Consider the following 21,681-nt stretch of genomic DNA (forward strand, 5'->3'; position numbering starts at 1 on the left):
TTTTTCAGTTCACTGCTGGCACTTTCCTGAGGCATTGTCTTGCAGAAAGCTGAATCCTAGTAACCACAAGCCGTCGTTCCGGTAGGATGGTATATGGACACGTTACTGGACAAGCATCGATTTATCGAGCATTTAAGAAAAGTTTTAGCGCGCAGACTGTGTGAAGAAATAAAACAGTATAGGTGGGCTGGGTCGGGTTTTGAGCTCACTGAGACAGTGTAACAATTAACACTGCTCGGAGCATATATGGTCCCACTCTAAAAGAGTGTTAAAGTGACACTAAAGCAGTGTCAATATTCATGAGATAATTATGTGATTAATTAAGTGCTGATTGATCATAAGTGATGAACACTGGATGTTAACAAGCAGAATTACTGAAGAAAAGAGAAACACAAGAACTACTGACTTTAGCCACAGCCTTAGAAGAAATCAACTGAAATAAAATATATTAAATGGCTCAAGATCTCAGCAGATGATAAATCATCTCCACAAACTTTGTGCATTACTTAACAGTTTGAATTTTATGTGTCTAAAAAATATTATTACGAATAAATAGAGATTTAGATGTTATACCGAAAAAGAAATATAGATATTTCAAAGAAAAAACTAAATTTGAAATGCAACGCAGAGAATTCTGGGAATTTTTTTCACTGTAAATTTTACAGGAAATTACCGTTAACCATTTAACAGGTTTGTACTGTAGCATTTTCAAAAAAATTTACCGTTAAAATCACAGTAATTTTTTACAGTGCACATAATGACGTAGAGACGTGGGGGCGTTAGAACGTGCCATTTTATGAGGATGTGGATGACTCTTAACTTTAATAAAGAATATCTCTTTGTATTTTAGACCTTAGTCTTTGCAGCTTTACAGATTATGTTTATGCACCAAGAGCTTTTAACACTCCAAAGAGAAAGGAAAATATTAAATCACATCATATGACCCCTTTAAACTACTTTCAGCTTCTGTAATTGTTTTTTTTTTTTTTACTAGTAACAATTTAATTACAGTAGAAAGCTCTACAATTGATCCTTACTTGTAGGGATTGGATTAAATAGCTCTCTTTAACTGTAACTTGAAATTTTGTTCACTAAAAAGGAGACATTAGACATGACAAAAAATGTTATATTTTCTATTAATTTGATATGATGTTTTGCCCTTTTACAAAATTTTCAGACATCTCTGTATACAGTTTAACTCTGACTTGTGTTATGTAGTTTCTTACTCAGTAGCCTTTAATTAAATATCATTTGTTAAACTACCAAATAATTAATCAAAGGTTAAAGGTCTTTAATAAATAAAAAATAAAAATGAATGAATGAATAAATAAACACTAGGGCTGCCAGAGGTGAAGAAACTTCCAGTAAGCACTAGCTTTGACACTTTAGTGAGAATGACAATATTCACACACAGGTTCTGAGACAGCATGTTCAGTGTATTCAGCTTCACAGCGCCGCTTGAGTTTGTGGCCTCTAGAAGTGTGTGCTGGTGCAAGCCATCTCTCTGGTTTGGAGCCTGGTTTCAGTTTGTGAGAAAGTTTGCAGGCCGGTGGTGTTGGCTGTACCCACAAACCCAAATTGTCTGTCCCACAGTTAACCTGAAGGAAGAATGAAGGATTACATTCAGATATATCATATTACATTCAGGGTCACTTATTTCACTTTTATATAGGATACAGAAGGGATTTAGTATTTGCAAAACAGAAGATGCTACTTTTTTTTTATTTTTTTTTTTATTCTGAATATCTGAAAAGAAGACGCAGACCTGCAATGAAAACTTATAAAATAGTTTGCAGTAAATCAAATATTTAGAGGTTAAAACACTTAATCCTGAAGTCTGTGTCTATACTGTACATGCCTGTTAATTGTCGTTTATTAGCTATACAATAGTAGTAGCTCTCATTTGGTTCACAAGAGGGCGCCAAAAACACATAGAAATGGATGCTGCCGAGACAATATCGAAACTTTCGCTACTGTAGACTAAGAACAATATGTGAGATAGCACAGAAAACACAACATATGTGAAATATAGAGATCTGTTTAATTTCATGTGCTACTGATGTTTGAAACCAACCAAGCCAAATCAAACGAAAAACATGCTGATAAGTGAAGTTCACCGTATAAACAGTGCTTTTATAGAACGTTTACTGCTTTGTGGATCATGATGCGTGATGGAATTATTTTCCAGCACATTATACTATAGCCTACTGTAGATTTCCTTTGACTCAACGTATTTATATGAGAACATGCAAATAACTAGTAGCTATAATATTGCTAAGGTGTGTTGTGCAGCTTGATTTATTAAACATAATTCTGTTTAGGTATCTCGGCACAGTAAAGTCATTGTTATTAAAAAAATATATAAAACTAGTTTTCTTGTTCAATCCAGCCAAATGTGTATTTGGAACATTTCTGCCTCGCATCTACTTGGTTGCTTCAAAAATCAAAACATTCAATACAGATGCCAGAAAATAAAAAGCCAAGTGGACGTCAGCTCACCGCATGACATAAATGTGGTCTTGATAACAGTGAGCTGTTTGTTGTGCAGCTCGTCAGGTTCGGTTTGAGAGAGTGTTCCAGTGTGTCTGCCATCATCTTACATTGGCAGTCATTTAAAAAGGTGTGTGGTTGTTTTGGCCAGACATTAGTGTTATGCCCATGTTATTTACCTGCCTGTCCTTTCACTCTCTCTCTGTGTGTGTGTGATTCTTCCAGAAGCTGCTAAGGGCTTCCTGGCCAGTATAAGAGAAGTACTGTGTGAGAACAGATTTCAGAGAGTCTGTTAGCCTCATTTCCTGGGCGGAGAGCTTTCGGCTCTAGTGAAGCAACGGCAACTTGAAAGAAGAGCGAGTGAGTGAGCTTGAGTGGGAGAGAGAAGTTATTAGAACGTAAAACCATTTTGTCACCAGCAAGCTCTGACAAGCGATGAGAGGGAGTGTGTTACAAGAGGGAGCTAATAAAAAGAGTGCTGCACGAGAGAGGAGGAGGGTCTGAAGGACTTTTTTTACTCCAGACTGAGGCCAAAAGGCATAAAAGTGGACAAACTGAAGAGAACAAAGTCAAGCGGGGAAGGAAAAAAAGGACTTTTGCTGTCACTTCTGTGCTTCACACGTTTACTGCCTGGCTACTCTTGGACGGTTCATTTGTTTCGCTCTTTTTGTTTACTCCTTCTGTCACTCGAGACTCGTGGGTTGGATGTGGTTAGTTAGATTTTCCTGACACATTACATCATCGGGGCCAAAACGTCAGGGTTTTTTCTGAGAGGATCTGTTTTCCTTTCAATTCCTCTCCTCTGAAATGTGTGTGAGTGTGTGTGTGTGTCATGGTTGGGAGGGAAGGAGCGTGTTTGGTTAGCCGCTTGTCGTTATAGTGGGAAAAGCTTGCTTGAAGAGAAAATGAGGTTTTAGCCCTTAAAAATCCATCTACAAAACACTGTTACTTATTTTTACTGATGTCCTGTGAAGACGTTGCTCTGCTGTAGAGTTAACCAGTTTTGGGTGGTTTACGGAGCTTTGGAAACAACTCGTTTCACTAACACAAGGTTTGCATTTGAAATGAAGAACTTCCAAACTCTGCAAGTCACCGTTAGTGTTATCTGATTGCTCTGAATGCTTCCGGGAAATCTGTCTGACCAACAGGGGAAACCTAATGTGGCAAAAGCAAACTTTTGAGGAAATCTGAGCTGGACACGTTCCTTTTGTCTCATTACGAATGCCAGGATGCAGCTGGATGGGGTCTGGTTTAGTCAAATAGTTAACAGGACTTCTTAAAGGTTCTTGTGCGAGATGACAAACCATCTGCTGGAGCATCAAGACTAGAGAAGCAGCGAACAGAAAGGAAAGTTAGTGAGCAGACACGCTTACAGACGTGTCACTGACCTCCGCGTGTTTTCACAGCAGGAATTATCCATTACTAGAGGAGAGAAAAATAGACAGTCCAGAGACACATTGACTTGTTTCTGCCAGCAGTGAGCCGACGATAAAGCTGTGCCGGAGAGAAAAAAAGCTTGTGTTTGTGTGTGCAGGTGGGAGTTTCTTACTGAAATGTATGCTAAGATACATTTGTAAAAGTGCATGTGGAGGCGTTCAGGTGTAGCCTAGTGAACGCATGGTCTTTGTGTGCCTCAAAGCTTGTTTAGGTGGGGGAGTGCTTGCCCTGTTTGGCCAAACTGTGTTTGGACAGACCTCTGAAACAGGTGAGGTATCCGAAATTTACCTTATTAGACAGGCATCAGCTGTTCTCTTGGCTTCATTATTCAAAGTGCTTTCCAGAATCATCATCAGGTAGCATCACCTCCATAATAACAAGACTGCTGTGTCTGTTTGATCCAAACGCTCTGCATCACTCACAGACCCTAAAGACAGTTTACTCTCAGATTTGGCAGCATGAGGTTGCTTTGCTTGGTACTGACGGCCCTGTGCATGGTGGCAAGAACAGGAGGTATGTCCACTTGCAAAACTGTAGACCTGGAGGAAGTGAAGAAGAAACGGATAGAGGCCATCCGCGGTCAGATCCTCAGCAAACTGCGCATGGCCAAAGAGCCCAAATCTGAGATTGATGAGGGACAGAAGATCCCAGATGACTTGCTTTCTTTGTACAACAGCACTGTTGAACTGAGCGAAGAAATGAAGATGAAGCCCGTATCTGTGCAGACTGAAGATGAAGACTACTTTGGAAAGGAGGTGCACAAGTTCACCATCCAGCAATGTAAGAGTTCTTTTTGGACTTCTTTAATCTAACATAATGTCCTGTTCATTCACGTCAGCATTCTGTGGTGAAATATTTTTGTATAATAATAATAATAATCCCTTTATATTTATAATTCCAATTGGCTGCTGTATAATTGATCTGTTTCCCAGCAAACAGTTTCCTACAAATCTGTGCTAGGGTCATGTCTCTCATTTCACTCCGTTTATTTACATACTAAAATAAGGTGAACTCAAACCAAAATTACATGTCATTTATTTATTAATGTAATATATGATAAATATTGCCCAATATCAAGAGAAAATCTGCTGTATATGTAAACTGTAAGATTATATAATTTTCCCATTCATACATTTATTAAGCTTATAACATATATACAATTCAAATAGTAAAATGTATATGTTCATATGTCAGCAACATCTTATAATGTTTTACATAGATACATAATATAATATATAATATAATATGTTTATAATCATATATATATATATATGTGTGTGTGTGTGTGTGTGTGTACATATTTACATATCTATATCTATATCTATATATATATATATATATATATATATATATATATGAACATCTGCATGATATATATGTCCAAATATTTATTACACAAACATATAGGTTTAATACGTTTTAACTTCATGTGACAGTTTATTTCATAAACAGAAATGTACATACTGTAAATATTACATGTGCAAACTGGTATTTGGAAAATTTGGAACATTATACAGTCATTCAGGCATTACAAAAAATAACCCTCTTCATATTCATACTTCATAGCGATTAACCCTTAAATCTTGTATTATCCTTTGTGTATTTTCGGTAAAGAAACAGCAGTGACACTCAAGTATTAAAAGTCCTCTTTGAAAAGCAGACCAACATGCCCAGTTCAGATAATTAATGTTAGGTTCTCTGTAAACACTGAATGTGATGAATCATGCTCTAGTAGCTCTGTGTCACATGTGTTCCCCTGAATCCCCTCATGCAGACCCTAGAGGAGCTAGGCAGCATTGCATCCTCCATCTGCTCCGATTCTGTGCGTTGCCCTCAGAATATCTGTGGTATTTTAATAGCCTAGTTGTTTTTGCTGTTGGCTTCATGTTAGATTGTAAAACTCAAAGATTTAATAACAAGTTCTTGCTAGAGTAAGCTGGGGACTTTTTTTTTCAAAATGTTTGTCTTGTACCTGTTAGATCTGTTATTAATGCTACATCTGTTTTCTGATGGGGAAATAACTTTACATTTGATGCTTACCACCCATTTGCTTTCATCCCTCACCCTCTGTTGCTCTTTCCCTCTTTTTAACACTTCAAACGCTTCAGACATAAAGATCAGGCCTGCGATCTGATATGTGCAGTGAATAAAGACCTCTGTGGAGATGGGGATTGCTCGAAGGATGAAAACCAAGGACATAGAGAAACTGTTGATAAGGGTAGACGAGTCAGATTCACATGCAGTCCTTCTCACTAATTGTGTTTTATTTTTGTGTATTCCTCTGGATTTAGGGGCTTTCCTGTAACTGAGCTGTCTATTCTGTGATTTTGTTCTATTTTTGACAGGCCATTTGACAGCAAAGAGGGTTGCTTGTTTCTGAGGTGTGACTAAGGTTTACAGGAAATAGTCCCAAATAGCAAAGTTGAATTCCCCCTCTTGGGACAGCAGACCTCTTTATGTTCTTGTGTTTGTGTTAGGCTTCTTACATTTGTTTAAGGTGGAAGACATTTTAATAAATAAGTCCTGATGCAAGTGCAAGGCCTCCCACGCTCAGTATTCACAGTCTGATACTGTAATAATTGCTTACGTCTGCAAGACTACATTACACAAGAATTAACTGACGCACAGTATATGTGAAGTTGGAGCCACAATTGTAAATGAATAATTCGATTTTTACATTTGCTGAATAAAGCTGTGCTTGGCTAATCTTCATTTTGATTGTCCACATTAGAAATTCTGTTGATTAAAAGTAGCTGTGCAAGTACTGTATGTCAACTAACGTTAGCCGTTATGGTTAAGCCCATGCTTAAACCAAGCAGATGTCACGGCCCCAGTGCTAGGGTGTAGTTTGTGGTTTCCTGGGTGTTTCATTGAGTTGCCAAGATTTTCAGAGTGTTTTTAGAACATTTATATGTGGTTGCTAAAGTGTTCTGCAATGCTGCTAGGTGGTTATGAGCAAAAGTTTATGATTTGAGGAATAATTCATTTCTGTAGCATAAACATTGTTGGGTGAGTTAAGGCTGAAGTACACTATACGACTTTTAAAATCTAAAAGTAGATCAAGATTTTAATCCATTACTTTTAAAGTAACTTTACACAACATTTTTGATATCCTCCTACTGGACGGAATCATAGTCAGAAGCTAAAGAAAAAAAAAAACATTCTATGAAATCTGTCAGCTCAAATCTGCACACTGATTCTGACTTTTGGCAATTATAGCATCAACTTGTCCAGACTGGAAATCAGGGGAAAAGTGGTGTAATGTATTCCAGCCTTTATGAGACACAATGCATTAATTAAGGTTAGATCAAGGTTTGTTCTTATAGTAGAAATAGCTATGCTTGTCTTCGGAAACCCCTATAATCATTTATGTTTTATATTGTGGATTTTTATTGTTGCAATACTTTTAAATGCATTCAAAAAAGCAGAACAATCCTCTTGACTTGTTGAACACCAATTTCCACCATCCATTTTGAAATAGATAAAACCACTACTTTTCGCAATGAGTGTGTTTTGCAATATTTTTCAGGATTACACATTTGTTTTTGTACTTTCATTATCTAATATATATATATATATATATATTTTTTTTTTTTTGCGGTAGCATAATGTAGATGTGTAACTTGCTATAATGCAGGTTTGCCACATTGTATTTTATTTGGAAGATTTATTCTTCCTTTTGGCTTTCTAGACTTGACAGTATCTGTTATTTAAAGGTAGATGAAAGCGATGTAGAAAGAGATATTGTCTTCTAGGGAATAGTGACCGTGCGGTTGTGTAATCATAAATTATCCTGTCAAATCAAGAGCACTCAATTTACAGCCATGTCCTGCAGCCATGCCCAAGTTTCCATGTCCTCCTCAGACTAACATGTCTGTTCTGCTGCATGTGTGCTGTGTTTCATTTCATGTTATCACATGTCAAAGATTGTGCTGACTGCACAGTTCATCTGCAGGGAAAACATGACATGTCTTAATGTGATTGGAGTAGGATGGATAGACGTGGAAAGAGAGAGGTATGATTCTATGGATGGTGATAGTAAGAGGAGAAGAAGGGTAAAGCGTTTGTTGGAGAAGCAGATTTTTAAGCCTGCTGGAATCTGGTTGCACCCATAACTAATGATAGGCCTGTCTCAATGCCTGTTAGGACAGCTGTCCTGGGTTTACCTGAGCGCCAGTCTGCGTAAACACACACACACACAGAAATCCCTCTCCACCCTCATCTGATCCACCAAGCACCATCGACAAAGAGCAGTGCCTTCAGTCCTTGACACCTTTCATATGACCACAGGTGATGAAACACAGGACCCATAATAAAATAGTTTCCAAATCAGCACAATATATCCCTCAACAGTGAATAGAACATGTCCAATGTGTAACACCAAGCTAATCAGAAAAAAAAGAAAAGCTATCTATATATATATATATATATATATATATATATATATATATATATATATATATATAGTAATCTTACATTACTGCAATGTGTCTGTATATTTTACCATGTGTTTATTTAATAAGACTATACAACTATATCCTACATCCCTTAATCCCACACCATTCCTAAACTTAACAACTACTTTTTTTTTCTCAATAAGCAACAAAAATAAAAGTTTGCTGAGAAAAAAAAGAAAAAAGTTTGCTTCTTAGTTGAATATGTGCACCTTAATCTGAACTGTTACTGAAGACAGTTGCTGCGTGCAGATGGATAGTTAGTGGAATTAACCACAGAGAATGTTCCACCCATCCTCCTACATCCTCCAGCAACCTCTGATGGATTTCAGTCATCATCTGATCTGAGCTCCAGCACAGGAAGTCCCCTTTCTGACAAACATTGCACTTAAATGTCAAGCTTTAAATGTCAAAAATAAAGTCTTGTTTTGCTGTCATGTGTAGAGTTGGTGTAGTTGGTTTCCTGCAGAACATGTGATACATGCTAAATTACTAAAAATAAATATGAAATACAGATTTGAAGATTATTATCCGACTGGATTTATATGAGAGACACTGGCACAGAATGTTGGAAATCAGTTGTCTGGGACAATGGACATTAAGAAGTTAATTAGATGGTGCCCTGGTTCTCTGGATGTAACACTGGATGGTGTGACAAACATTGTATTGATCTCATGTTTCCAGACTGAACTAGTTAAACTGATCCCGGTAGCATCTACATACAGCACAGTCAGTGCTAGCTACTTAAAATCTATCCCTACGAGCTCTTTAAATACTGTAAGTCATCTAGTTATTCCTTCTGCTTAAGTTCTATTTAAGCACGTTAAATTCAGTTATAACATTGCTTTTATATATTCTACTAATCATGGATTAGTGATGAATGTTTCTGCAACGTGGACTAAGTTTTTGTCTGATGTGTGTGTAATTGGTAGTGTTTGCAAAATCATATGAGGATTAGGCTTTATTTCAAATTATATTTAAATGAAACCCTAATTAATAAATACTCTCAAGTCTAGTCAAGTCACCTGTATTTCTGTAGTGCTTTATACAATGCAGATTGTCAAAGCAGCTTCACAAACAGGTAAATAACAGAATCAGTGATACAAACTCCATCAAATATGAAATTCATGTGCCATTATTCAGTTCAGTTCAAGTTCATTAACTTTGTAAAGTTAATCAATTATGAAAATGATTCAGTAAGGAGCTCTATAGAAGACAATAGTGTCATCATCTACCTCAAATTAGTTCAAATGTCATAAGTGAATATTAAGTGTATTTTAAACCCCAACTAGACAAGGCCATGGCATCAGTGGGATTAAACCAGGCTCAGTCTTCTCTGGCTGAATGAACAAGCATGGTGTGATTGCAAAATGTGGATTGATATTATTGAACAATTTTCATCCAACAGTAGTCGGTTGCATAACTGCTTAGATTAGTCTTAAAAAATTAATCATCATTTTCTTTCTATCAATACTGGGGTTAGTTGCTCATAGCCACTATATTAAGACTGTGTCTAAATAACTAGCTTGACTAACCAAAAGGTAATCAGTCTTAGTTTTCAGGTTCAAATTTCCTTTTTAGAAAGCTGACTAGTCTTAGCAGTTTGTGTAACATCGTAATGTCAGTTACAATAAGTAGATGCACCGATCGACCATCCAGGGACCGGAATTAACCCGTTTTCTGCATGTTCGGCTTGGACATGGCTAAATGCTAGTTGGTCACACTAATTCATAAGACACGGTCCTAATGTAGTGGCCATGTTTATGCAACTGGCCTCAGCTCGTTTTGCTTAAAGGTTGGGACACGTTACACTGACAGTAGGTGGTAGAGGAGTTGTGGTCTATAACGCAGGTTGAAAATGGTTGATGTAAAGCTGAAGTTTAGCCAGTAGTAGATGGCTGGCTTATCAGTGGCCATAAACATAACGAGACTGAGGGAACTCATCCCACACCATAGGCCTCGACCCCATGTTAAACATCAGTAAAACCAGTTATAGCAACCCTAAATACAGGTTAATGGTAGCTTTCTCTTTAAATTACACAGCTACTGCCAAAATACAGACAAGGGCAGCATACATCTCATTTAGCTATATGCTGCCTTGACTTTATTGTAAAGGCCAAGAACCACCATCTGACTGACATGAAAGCAACAAATCACTGTTAAATTTTTGCATCATTTAGGGACGGGTTTATCTGAAAAACTAGGTACCTTTCATAATAATTTCACAATTTCTAGCAATGCAATAAATACTGATCAATTCAAAAACAAGTCAAAACAAACAAAACTCTAAATATATTTCCAAGACTTGGTTAATATTTGGTAAACCTTGGTAAATCCATGACTACCTTGCTTTAATGGTTCATCTGACAAAAGAGTGGTCTGTTGTCCAAATGTATGGATTCATGAATTTATGAACTTGTCTGTCTCTCACTTTCTCTCTAGCTCAGAATGACACAAAGCATCAGCTGATTTTTAACGTGTCAGAGATGAAAAAGAGTATTCCAAATCACCAGCTGCTGTCCCAAGCCGAGTTACGGCTTCGGATTAAGAGCCCTACAATGGACCAGGAGCAGAGGCTGGAGCTGTATCGTGGAATGGGCGATCGGGCTCGATATCTGGGCACCCGCTTTATCTCCAAGGACTTGTCCGATCGCTGGATCTCGTTTGACGTGAAACAGACCATGATAGAATGGCTGCAGGGTTCAGGTAACATCATGGCAGCATTCAGCTAACATCAGTTGTAGATTCCCAATTGCCATTGATGACTGATTTTGAATTGACCTTCCTCTTGTGCTCATAAGAATGTATTCCTAAATTATGTTCCACATAATCGGTTAAAACAGTCTACTTTTTGATAACCTCACATGACCTCAGTGAGACATCAATGCAGAATTCTGCTATTGGCGCCGAAATGAGAACAAATAAGAACTTTCAGACTACAGTACAGATAGAAACATGATAATCATGATGGCACGTTATACTTAATAAACAAGAAACAAGAGGCTTTGCTATATTACGAATATAGTCATAACTACAGTAAGCACCATCATTTGGATGAAATGTTACCTGTACTAAAATATATGTTATGGAAGTGAGCAAATCTGTTTTATTAGTGGTGTTTGCTAAAGCATTATTATTATTATTCCTCATACTTATGATTAGGGATTTGAATTAATCTGTAACACTAAGTATGAAAATTTGGCATATAAATTATTTTGCATTCTTTGTGCAACAGACATGAATAATCTGTGATACAGTACAGAGAGGTGTACTGTTACTTACGCATAAAAGTGATTTCATGAAATGAAAATTTTTAAGCGTGGGCTTTTTCAGAACACTATAATTATGACAAACAATTTATGCTCAGACAAGCACCACTTATATTCGTAAAATTAAAAACTCTACCAGTAACTATGGAAATTTCAGTATGTTTATTCAGAGTATTATTTTTCATAACAGATATTGTAGTTTGCCATAATCTTGTGGGCTGACATTTTCACATAAGTGCCTTTTAACTGTTTGTCTCTCAGTAAGTGTCGTATTACAAAATTTGCTACAATTTTTTATAATCAAAACTTTATCTAACATTATCAAAACATATAATTAGAACAGTTTGAATATAAGGGTTCCATATTTTGCACTTTGTTTGTTGGTTGGTATATTTTATTTTATTGTTTTATTTTATTTTGTTTGATTTTATTAATATTGTGACAGAAATGTATACATTTGTGACAAGAAAAATGCATAAAAACTTCAGTGAGGTCTATTTCTGGTATAGCACCTAAACAAAATCTTATTTTTTATATTTTTGTGATATCAACTTCAAATTTGGAACAAAAATTAGTAAGACTTATGGCTTTTTAGATTCCAAAATACTTTACGTAATATTTATTTTAGATCAATTAAAAATGGACAGTATATTTTCTTTACTGTAAACTAAAGAGACCTTAGGTCTGTATTCCAAAGCGTTCATGAGTTAACCAACCACTTCAGTTCAGAGGCATTTTCACGTCTATGTTTAAAAAGGATTAAAAGTTTAAGTATGCTGTAAGACATCATTTTTATCTTATTTATTTTTTTAGTTGCTCCTTTGAAGCATTTGCTTGTCTTTTGGCAGACTGTTCTGAATCACAGTTTAGTTTCTCGGCAGACTGTCTCAATGAAATCCTGTAAAAGTCAGCCAATAAGATTTAGACTGAGAGAAAGCATCTCCAGTTTAGTGTGCCGTATGCACCAGACGGTTAGCTCACAGAGTGTGGGCTCTCTGTTGTCTGAGGCTGAGACTAATCATTTCCTGTCTTGGCTGGTGACAAAGATCAAAAACAGAAAAAAAAAAAAAAACAGTTTAACAGAAGTCATGGTTATTTTAATTTAAGCATTATAATCCAGAGTTATGAATTTATGTGTTTCAGTCTTATTAGAAATACCATGGCCACTATTCAAAGAAGTGTAGTAAACATCTGGAAACCTAAGCTTCCTTTCCTTAATTTGAAAGGTTAAATAAACGATGGTATCTTAAGAAAAACTGGCTGAAACAACTACACAACTCATTATTAAATATGTGACCAATTTATTTCCTTCTTTGATGTTAGTGCATGTCTTAAATGGCTTTTACAGAAGAGTCCTGCAAAACCCAAATAAACTTGTGTGTGTTTGTGTGTGTTTAACAGAAGAGGAAGAACGTTTAGAGCTGAGGTTATACTGTGGCTGTAAGACAGACCAGCAGAGTACTGATAAATTCCTCTTCACTATATCAGGTACGATCATCATAATCTGAAACCTAGTGCTGGAAATGTATGCCTGAAGAATCCAAACTGATATAATCTTTGATGTAATCTTTATCTCTGTGTACTGTACGTGTGTGTATTTTCAGGACTAGATAAGCAGAGAGGTGACACTGGTAATCTCTCGGGGATGATGGCAAAGCCTTATATTCTGGCTTTATCTTTGCCTACTAATGGCATCTCCCCTGCATCCGCTCGCAAGAAACGAGCTGTTGGTGCTGATGAAACTTGTGATGAGTAAGTCTATTTGCTCTCTTTCACTTTTTTGTTTTGCAGATAACAAATACTTGTCATCTTCTCATGCGGACCAAATTTGAATGTTTTTTATATTTTGTGACATTGTTAAATCCTTGATTCTGATTGGCAGTGCTGGTTCTAGATTTCTGGGTCCCCTAAGCACATTATTTTTTCAGGGGGCCTCTTGTCAAAGCATTTATAAAAACTCCAAAATGACCCCTGACCCCTTTTGTTCTTTTAGAGCAGTTTCACTGTCCACGGACAAAAAAAGGAGAAAATTCAAAACAATATGACAAATTAAATAGAAACAGAAAAGATACAAATTAAATAATACATTTAGGCTACTAAAAATAATAGTAATTTAACATCTTTTAATATAGAGTGATTGTTTTTCAAGTTATCAAAATTATTCAGTGAAGAACATTTAAATGACAAAGACAGTAGCAGGTTTATTAAGACAATGCATAAACCCAATATACTGACAAGCATTCGATTACTTTCCCAACTGTTAATATTCAGCCATAACTGAGTGCATTTAAGTAAAAACTCACCAAGATGGACATTTTGACATATTTTTCAATAGGACTGCCACACAGTCCTACAAACAACCAGAAAAAAAAGACAATCAAACTGCTGTTCATGCAACTGAATAAAATGTTGATTATTATGTGAATGTCCAATATCCCACTATCAATTATTTATATCTAATAACGAGACGTAAAAATGTAAGTTAAGGCACCACTGAACACACAAAAATATAATTAGACTCGCTCTTTCCTAACAGAAAAACCGAGACCTGCTGTATGCGGAAGCTTTACATTGACTTTCGGAAAGATCTGGGTTGGAAGTGGATTCACAAGCCCAGTGGATACTTTGCCAACTACTGCATGGGCTCCTGTACCTACATCAGGAATGCTGAGAACAAATACTCTCAGGTAGGGTGTTGCTTCACCTCTGTCCCATTAGAGATTAGACCAATGAAGCTGTCACACATCTTTAAAATTGTGTACTTCACCAGTCTACAGTATGTGTAGCAAAAGCTGCAGTATGTCAGAACATAACCAGGCCAAAGTGGGATTTGACTTTATGAGGTTTTCTGCGCAATTTTTTTTTTCTGCACAGTTAAATTGGGCTACGTTTACACTGTTGCCGGGTTGTTTTTTAGTCTGCATGCTAAAGCAATACCACACATCCCATAACCCACTTCCTTCCCCCTTGCCCCCACATTAGAAAAAAAAAAATGGATACAATCAACAAAGTAAAATAGGGCATCTACATAATATTGATTCCAATTACATGCAGTGTTGCACCTGTTGTTATGGGCTGTACATTCAATTTCAATGCACAGGTACAGCACTGTCCAGAGGGGTAATAGAGGGGAAGAAGTGCAAAAGTTAGCAAAAACAAGTTTTGAATGACTAGTCACCCCAAGGGCTAAAAAGCCATACATTTTATGTCATTACATATTAAGTTATAACAGTGATGCTTTTCTTTTTTAGCTTTTTGAGTTCTACCTATGTGTGCTTCAAATTTCACCAAGGTTTGAAGAAGTTTTTTTTTTTTTTTTTACATTGAGTGGAGAAAAACATTGAGATATTTCACAAAATAGCTTTCTTTGTGCTCAGTTGAAGAAAAAAACTCATACAGGTTTGGAATTGCATGAGGGAAAGTATATGATAGCTTTTTACTTTTTGGGTAAACTTTCTCCAGTGTGCAGTACATTAGTTCATTTGCAATGCAGATAGTATCCAGATGGACATGTGAGGTACTTGGAAGAGGAGAAATCAGGATCAGTGTAACAACACAACAAAACCCATGTGATATGAAGACTCATGCTTAAACGTCTGCAAAGAGTTTTGTAAACAAATATAAATTGTGTGTCTGCTGTGTGAATTTCCAGTAACACTTTAGATTAGAGAACACTATTCACTAATAAGTAATATGTGTTCTCTAATCTAAGGTGTTACTGAATTTACTAACAAAAGTATTAATGATTTTTAAGAGTTGGGTAAGTTGGACTAGATAGTGAAGGAAAAAGCAGCATACGTATTTGACAAATGCTTTGCTACTGCTTAAAATCAATAAAGATGCACCCCATGAAGATGTCTGAGAGAGTGCACAGAGCTGGACTATATCTATGGCCTGCTAATTTGAAGAAGATCAAGTTTTGTCATTGTGAATGTTATTTGGTCACAATGTAGGAAATGGTTAAAATTAAATATTAGCAGATGTTCCTAGGAAATTTTATAATTTTTGTAATGGATGTTTTTATATTTAAGTGAATGTGATTAACAAAATAAATTCATGTACAAAATTGTAATTATGGCCATCTTTTCTAATTGGTGTTACACCTGTTGTAGCTGTGTTTCACTGTGCTTTTTTAATATTCCACAAATTAAAATAAGCCATTATGTAATGCAAACTTTTCCAATTAATAGACTACTAATGAGATCAGGTGAATGAGCGAACATATATAAAACATGTCTAAAAAATATAATAAGACATGCACTGCTTCTCAGTCTCACTGCAGAATCAATTGGTATTTGTATTTTTTTTTTTTTTTTCACATAGATATTAGCCTTATACAAACACCACAACCCTGGTGCATCTGCTCAGCCATGCTGCGTGCCTGCAGTCCTCGACCCTCTGCCCATTATGTTCTATGTGGGCAGACAAAACAAGGTAAATGGTTATCTTTATCATTTTAATGACTTCTCAACTTCATGCATTGGATAGATATCCCAGCAGAGAAGGCACTGAATCTGAATCTCTGCCTGAATCTATTAATGCGAATGATTTACTTTGTCTCGGCTCTGTTTCTAGGTGGAGCAGTTGTCCAACATGGTGGTGAGGAGCTGCAAGTGCAGTTAGAGTTCATCTGACTGCACAGCATTATGTTATCTTCAGAATGTGCTCCATGGCTTTATCTCTCTCTGGACGATGAGTTAGCAAATGCATGGAGAGATGATCATAAAATCTCAGTGGGAAAGAAAATCAGGAGCTGAGGCAACTGACAGAGAAAAGACATTCGGGCAAAAGTGGAGGCAAATGGAAAGAGGAGAAAATAAACTATCCTAAAACAATCAGACTTTCTCAGCGATGCCCCTCTACAATGGCACACAAAGACATTTGTAAAACAAGCTCCATATTAAACCAAGTATATGCTTTGTTATCTTTTTTTAACGATTATTTTCATATTACTTCCTAATAATTTATTGTGCTTGCTAAGTTCATTATTTGATTGTATCATGAAGGCAGGTGCATAGCATTGCATGCCAAATGTACATTGAAGATTTCTAATGGTGCTGAACTGCACAGCAAAATCCCCAGTGTTAATTTAACACTCTGAGTGTGGACTCATATAAACACTGAAGCAGAGTTGAAGTTAATGAGATAATTAGGAAATTAATTAATTAATGATTGAGCATTATTGAAGACACCTGATGTTAACAAGCAGAATCACCAAACAAGAAAATCACAATTTGTGTGTCATCATTGTAGTGCTTTAGTTGGGATCTTGGCTTGTGACTTTTACTTTTAAAATGTGTTTGGCAAGCCAAAAGCAAAAATCATCGCGTGTTGATGATTATGTTTTAATGTAATCGTTGCTTGACCTGAATTGCTGAGCTCATTTAAACTCTTTTTGCTAAGTAAAACATCCATTACTGATTGTAACAGCTTTGTTTCCTCAATGAAAGAGTTTGTATTTTCTGTACACTTTGTAGGTATCTTTTTGCAAGTGATTATGATTTTTTTGAAGTCTTTATTTTAGGCACACACAGATAACAAGAATCAGCGTATGAATCTCAACAACGGTGACAAACAACATTTTCAGATAAACAGATCTACTCTGAACATCACAAAACTAGATACTATTTTTTTTTACATAAAAACAACAAAAATAAAATATAGTTAGAATAAAAAGTTAAAAAGACAGTTCAGCTCATAATTTATTCATGCCGCAATGCATGATGGGAGCCATGGATGAGTTTTTATTGGCTACAACATGCTTTTTTGATGGTCACTGTTGTTGTGAAGCTCAAGCTCATTCTTGATGTCTGTGTGTCTAAACTATTAAAAATGCTTTTTTGTAGAACTAACTTACTTTTAAAAATATGTCATATTATGCCAAAAATGTTGGATCGCTTATTTTTTTTTCACTTAATTTATGTATACAGTAAAGATACCCGATCTCAGGTGTTCAGGTCACACCATGACAATAAGTTCAAACCACAATCAATACCACTTGATTGCTTTTGCTGTGGTCTGTCTTTATGTTATAAACCCATTACCACAGCCACACAAAGTCTAAAATAAATAACTGGAGGGTCAAGATCCCAACTAAAGCAAACACTGAACACTATAATGGTGACACACAAATTGTGATTTTCTCGTTTGGTGATTGGTGATTCATAAACTTCAACTCTGCTTCAGTGTTACTTTTAACACTGCTTCAGTGCTTATATGAGTCCACACTCAGAGTGTTAAATTAACACTGGGGATTTTGCTGTGTGATAAAGGAAATGATGTCAAAGGAACATTTCATGTGTCAATTAAAGGTAAACACGTAAAAGACGACGGAGGTGAAGACTCATGACGTACAGTATCAGACTTTTTTAATGTGCGGGTGGGATTTATTGTTGTGCACAGCTGTCCTCTGAAACCTGAACAGGTGTTTCTGTGAACAGTGTATGATTGACCAAGAGCAAGAGGAACACTAGAGGAACAGTATTGAATGATGAACATTTCAAAGCTACCATGTGCTCCCTAACCACACATTGCACACTACTGTGTGTCACAAGAAAATGTCTGACTCTTCAGGTCCTCCTGTAGTCAGGGTTTGTTAGTTCTCAAAAATATCTACAGCTTTGCTAAAGGGATCTGTTGGTCAATCTCAGCAAAACATGTCCAGAACACATTTCACATTAATGCAATAAAATGATTTCACAAAAAAACGGTGAATGTTGTTTTTAAGGCCCATTACTTCCTTGACCAACTTGTAATTCATCTGGTCAATTCATTTAGGATTGTTTTACAGTAAATGTTAAGACAGTACAATAAACTCATATATATGATCAGTAAATACTTTCTTAAATTATTAAATTAAAGTAATTAATCATTTTGATAACGCTAAAAATAATGTGCTGAATCTGGTCCTAAAAACAGGCTTGATTTTCATGCAAAAAACACTTTCCCGCTTTTAGTTTTTTGGTGAAATTTCAACCATGTTTGTGCATGTGATGTTTGTGTGTTAGTGAGTCTGTATCTATGCGTGTGCATGTTAGTTGTTTAGTCTTCAGCTGTGTTGGCCTCATGCTGACATCAGTATGAGGAACATGTGTTATTTATAGAGGCTTCGTGTTTTTCTCTGCCCTGTTAGACTTCAGTGGTGTTGAGTAATGAGAGTCATGTTCTGTGTGTTAGTTAAAAGACAACAAGGCTGAGAATACACTGTTCGCAAAATGAACGGCAGTGTCACTATTCACTGAAGAATATTGGCTAGTTAATACTTCAGTCCTTTGTTCATAATGTCCTCTGTTTTATAGTTTGACAGTTTTAAATTGCAACAAAAGTCATTTGACAAACATTTCACATACATGCATTGTTTTATTATATAATTACATTTCTTTGTTTGCACTTATTTTATGCCATTGTGACACGTTAATTGTTTCAATAAACAAAACTCACAAGTCAGTCCTCAGTATCTAACAGAAAGACAGATTGTAATGGTCAAATACTGTATTGGTAAAGAATCGTACATTCTCTTTACTGTAGTACAGTAAATAATCCTGTCCAAAAGTTAAGTAGGGAAGAGCAGGGAGTGTTGTAACACATTTTGTTACATACAATTTCCACATTTACCTCAACAAAACAGTGTTACAAAAAAAATAAAATAAAATAAGTTGTATAAATTAGTGTTAAATACAAATAGGTCTTTTGTAGGTGGAATAATGGAGTTACAGCTCCTTTTCTACAGAAAGATGTGCTTTACAAGCAACTGCACTTAAAACAATTAATGTAAACTCACAACATTTCTCCCAAATTCCAAATGCACTTGTTGTTATTAAGAGCATTTATTTGCAGAAATTGTTCAAAATATTAAAAAGGCTGCAGTGTTTTCAGACCTCAAATAATGCAGAGTTCATACATTTATTTTTGAACAACACTTCAAAAATCAACATTTGGTGGAATAAGCCTGATTTTCAATCACAGTTTTCATGCATCTTGGCATACTCTCCACTATAGTCTTTCATATTTCTATGGTATTAGGTGACTTTATGCCACTCCTTGTGCAAAAAAATCAACCAACTCGGCTTTGTTTGATGAATTGCAACCATGCATCTTCATCTTGATCATATTCCAGAGGTTTTCAATGTGGTTCAGGTCTGAAAATTAACATGGCTGTGTGGCATGGAGCATTGTCCTGCTGGAAAAAACAGTCATCGGTGTTGGGGAACATTGTCAGGGCAGAAGGAAGCAGGTTTTCTTTCAGGACAACCTTGTATCTGTCTTGATTCATGAGCCCTATGGACCCAATTAAAGCCTTGCTGAAGCACCCCAAATCATCACTGATCCTCCACTAAATTTCACAGTGGGTGCGAGACACTGTGGCTAGTTGGCCTCTCCAGTTATGCCCTTCACTTGCTAACTTCGCTCCATTTCATTTTCTTGGATTATGTTATTGAATATGTTGCATGAGTGCCCAATGCTGGCAGAACCCTTGCAATGGCCTGAACTAGAACATCTTAAACCTTGATCACTTTGAATCCACTATGGAGTTGATTTATTGTTTACATTCTTCCCTTTACAAATTAGTTTGGTGCAGCATCCCACATGTATTAAGGTATGTTTGGGCTATTATTTATATAAATATATATATTGTTTGGGGTGGGGATAAACGAAACGCCATCTGCAATGATGTCATAGTAGTCATGTTGCATTGTGGTCTATAGAGCAGCCTGAAGTGTGCATCTGAAGCAAACTCACTCCCTTGGTCAGGGTCGAGGGTGTGTGGAAGAACACTTCCCTCGTCCACTTGACAAAGTGGAACGCACTTTAAAATGGTGCCGGGGATTCCCCCGAGGGGAAGTGCTTAGGGAAGTATTCGAGTTTGTGTCTAAAAGTGAACTGGACCACACCCATTTCTAGGGCAAAGCTGAAAAAAGAGGAGGTCCAATCCTCAGTCTTGCTCTTCTTTGCTTCTCATTGATGGAGGGACTATTTTTTAGCTTTGCCCTGCATCTAGGAGCCTGTTTTGAACCGTCCTCACTGAGCACTTCACCCAGCTGCCATTTGCCTTTTTTTTTTGTTGGTCACTTGACGTCATCCTATGGTTGTTAAAGGGTTAGTTCACCCGAAAATGAACACAAATGAAGATTTATTTTTATGAAATTCTAGAGCTCTATCACCCTCCAAAGACAGCAATGTAACTACCACGTTCAAGGTCCAGAAAGGTACCAAGAACAACGGCAAAATGGTCCATGTGACATCAGTGGTTCAACTGAATTTTTTATGAAGCAATGAAACTACTTTTTGTGAGAAAAAAAACCCTCCCAAAAATAATGCCTTTATTCAACAATTCTTATTCTTTTCTTTGATCACAAAAAGGATCATTGTAGCTTTGTAAAATTACGGTTGAACCTCTAATGTCACATGGACCATTTTAACCATGATTTTACTGTGTTTCTATGCCTTGACTGTGGTATTACCCTTGAGGGACAGAAAGCTCTGGGTTTTCATCAAAAATAACTTTTTTTTGTTCCATATTTATGTAGCTTTGTTGACCTCAGTGTCTGCAGCTTGACCTTGTTCTTTTGAACCGCTGTCTTTGAAATTCTAAGGATGGAAGCAACCTAATGCTCACTGCCAGTAAAGCCAGAACTGGACCCTTCTTTTCCTCCCTCAAAGCTTTTGTTTCTACTCTTTTGGCATGGTCAATAGTTATTCTTTGATTCCAAATACTGTGCAAAAAAGGGAGATTCGAGATCGGTCTATAATTAACTAGTTCTTTGGGGTCAAGTTGTAGACTGTAGACAAACTGTACAATATAAGACAAATAATTTTCTCCAATTAAACTTGGATAAGACAGAGATATTAATTATTGGACCAAAAAACACTACACAGAATCTTGTAGATTACAATCTGTAACTAGACGGATGTACTGTTACTTCCTCTTCAGTCAGAAATCTGGGTGTTATATTAGACAGCAATTTGTCTTTTGAAAATCATATTTCTCATGTTACAAAAACTGCATTCTTCCATCTTAGAAACATTGCCAA

At 36.3% G+C, this 21,681-nt stretch overlaps 1 protein-coding gene across 1 annotated transcript; it reads left to right on the forward strand.

Moving 5' to 3' along the window:
• The first annotated feature begins 2,788 nt into the window (after positions 1-2,788).
• Positions 2,789-16,457, forward strand: LOC113058184 (transforming growth factor beta-1-like). Its single transcript, XM_026225856.1, has 7 exons — positions 2,789-4,707; positions 10,824-11,087; positions 13,052-13,138; positions 13,255-13,402; positions 14,187-14,337; positions 15,974-16,084; positions 16,226-16,457. Exons 1-7 carry the CDS (start codon positions 4,386-4,388, stop codon positions 16,271-16,273), a joined length of 1,131 nt encoding a protein of 376 aa, XP_026081641.1. The 5' UTR covers positions 2,789-4,385; the 3' UTR covers positions 16,274-16,457.
• Positions 16,458-21,681: the final 5,224 nt, after the last annotated feature.

Source organism: Carassius auratus, chromosome 40, assembly GCF_003368295.1.
Source record: "Carassius auratus strain Wakin chromosome 40, ASM336829v1, whole genome shotgun sequence".
Lineage (NCBI taxonomy): Eukaryota > Metazoa > Chordata > Actinopteri > Cypriniformes > Cyprinidae > Carassius > Carassius auratus.

Excerpts from the sequence above, each read along its gene's own strand:
- LOC113058184 (XM_026225856.1), top strand. The coding sequence starts at position 4,386 with ATGAGGTTGCTTTGCTTGGTACTGACGGCCCTGTGCATGGTGGCAAGA. Across the intron at positions 13,403-14,186 it reads GCTGATGAAACTTGTGATGA|AAAAACCGAGACCTGCTGTA; the intron begins GTAAGTCTATTT and ends CTTTCCTAACAG. Across the intron at positions 16,085-16,225 it reads ATGTGGGCAGACAAAACAAG|GTGGAGCAGTTGTCCAACAT; the intron begins GTAAATGGTTAT and ends CTCTGTTTCTAG.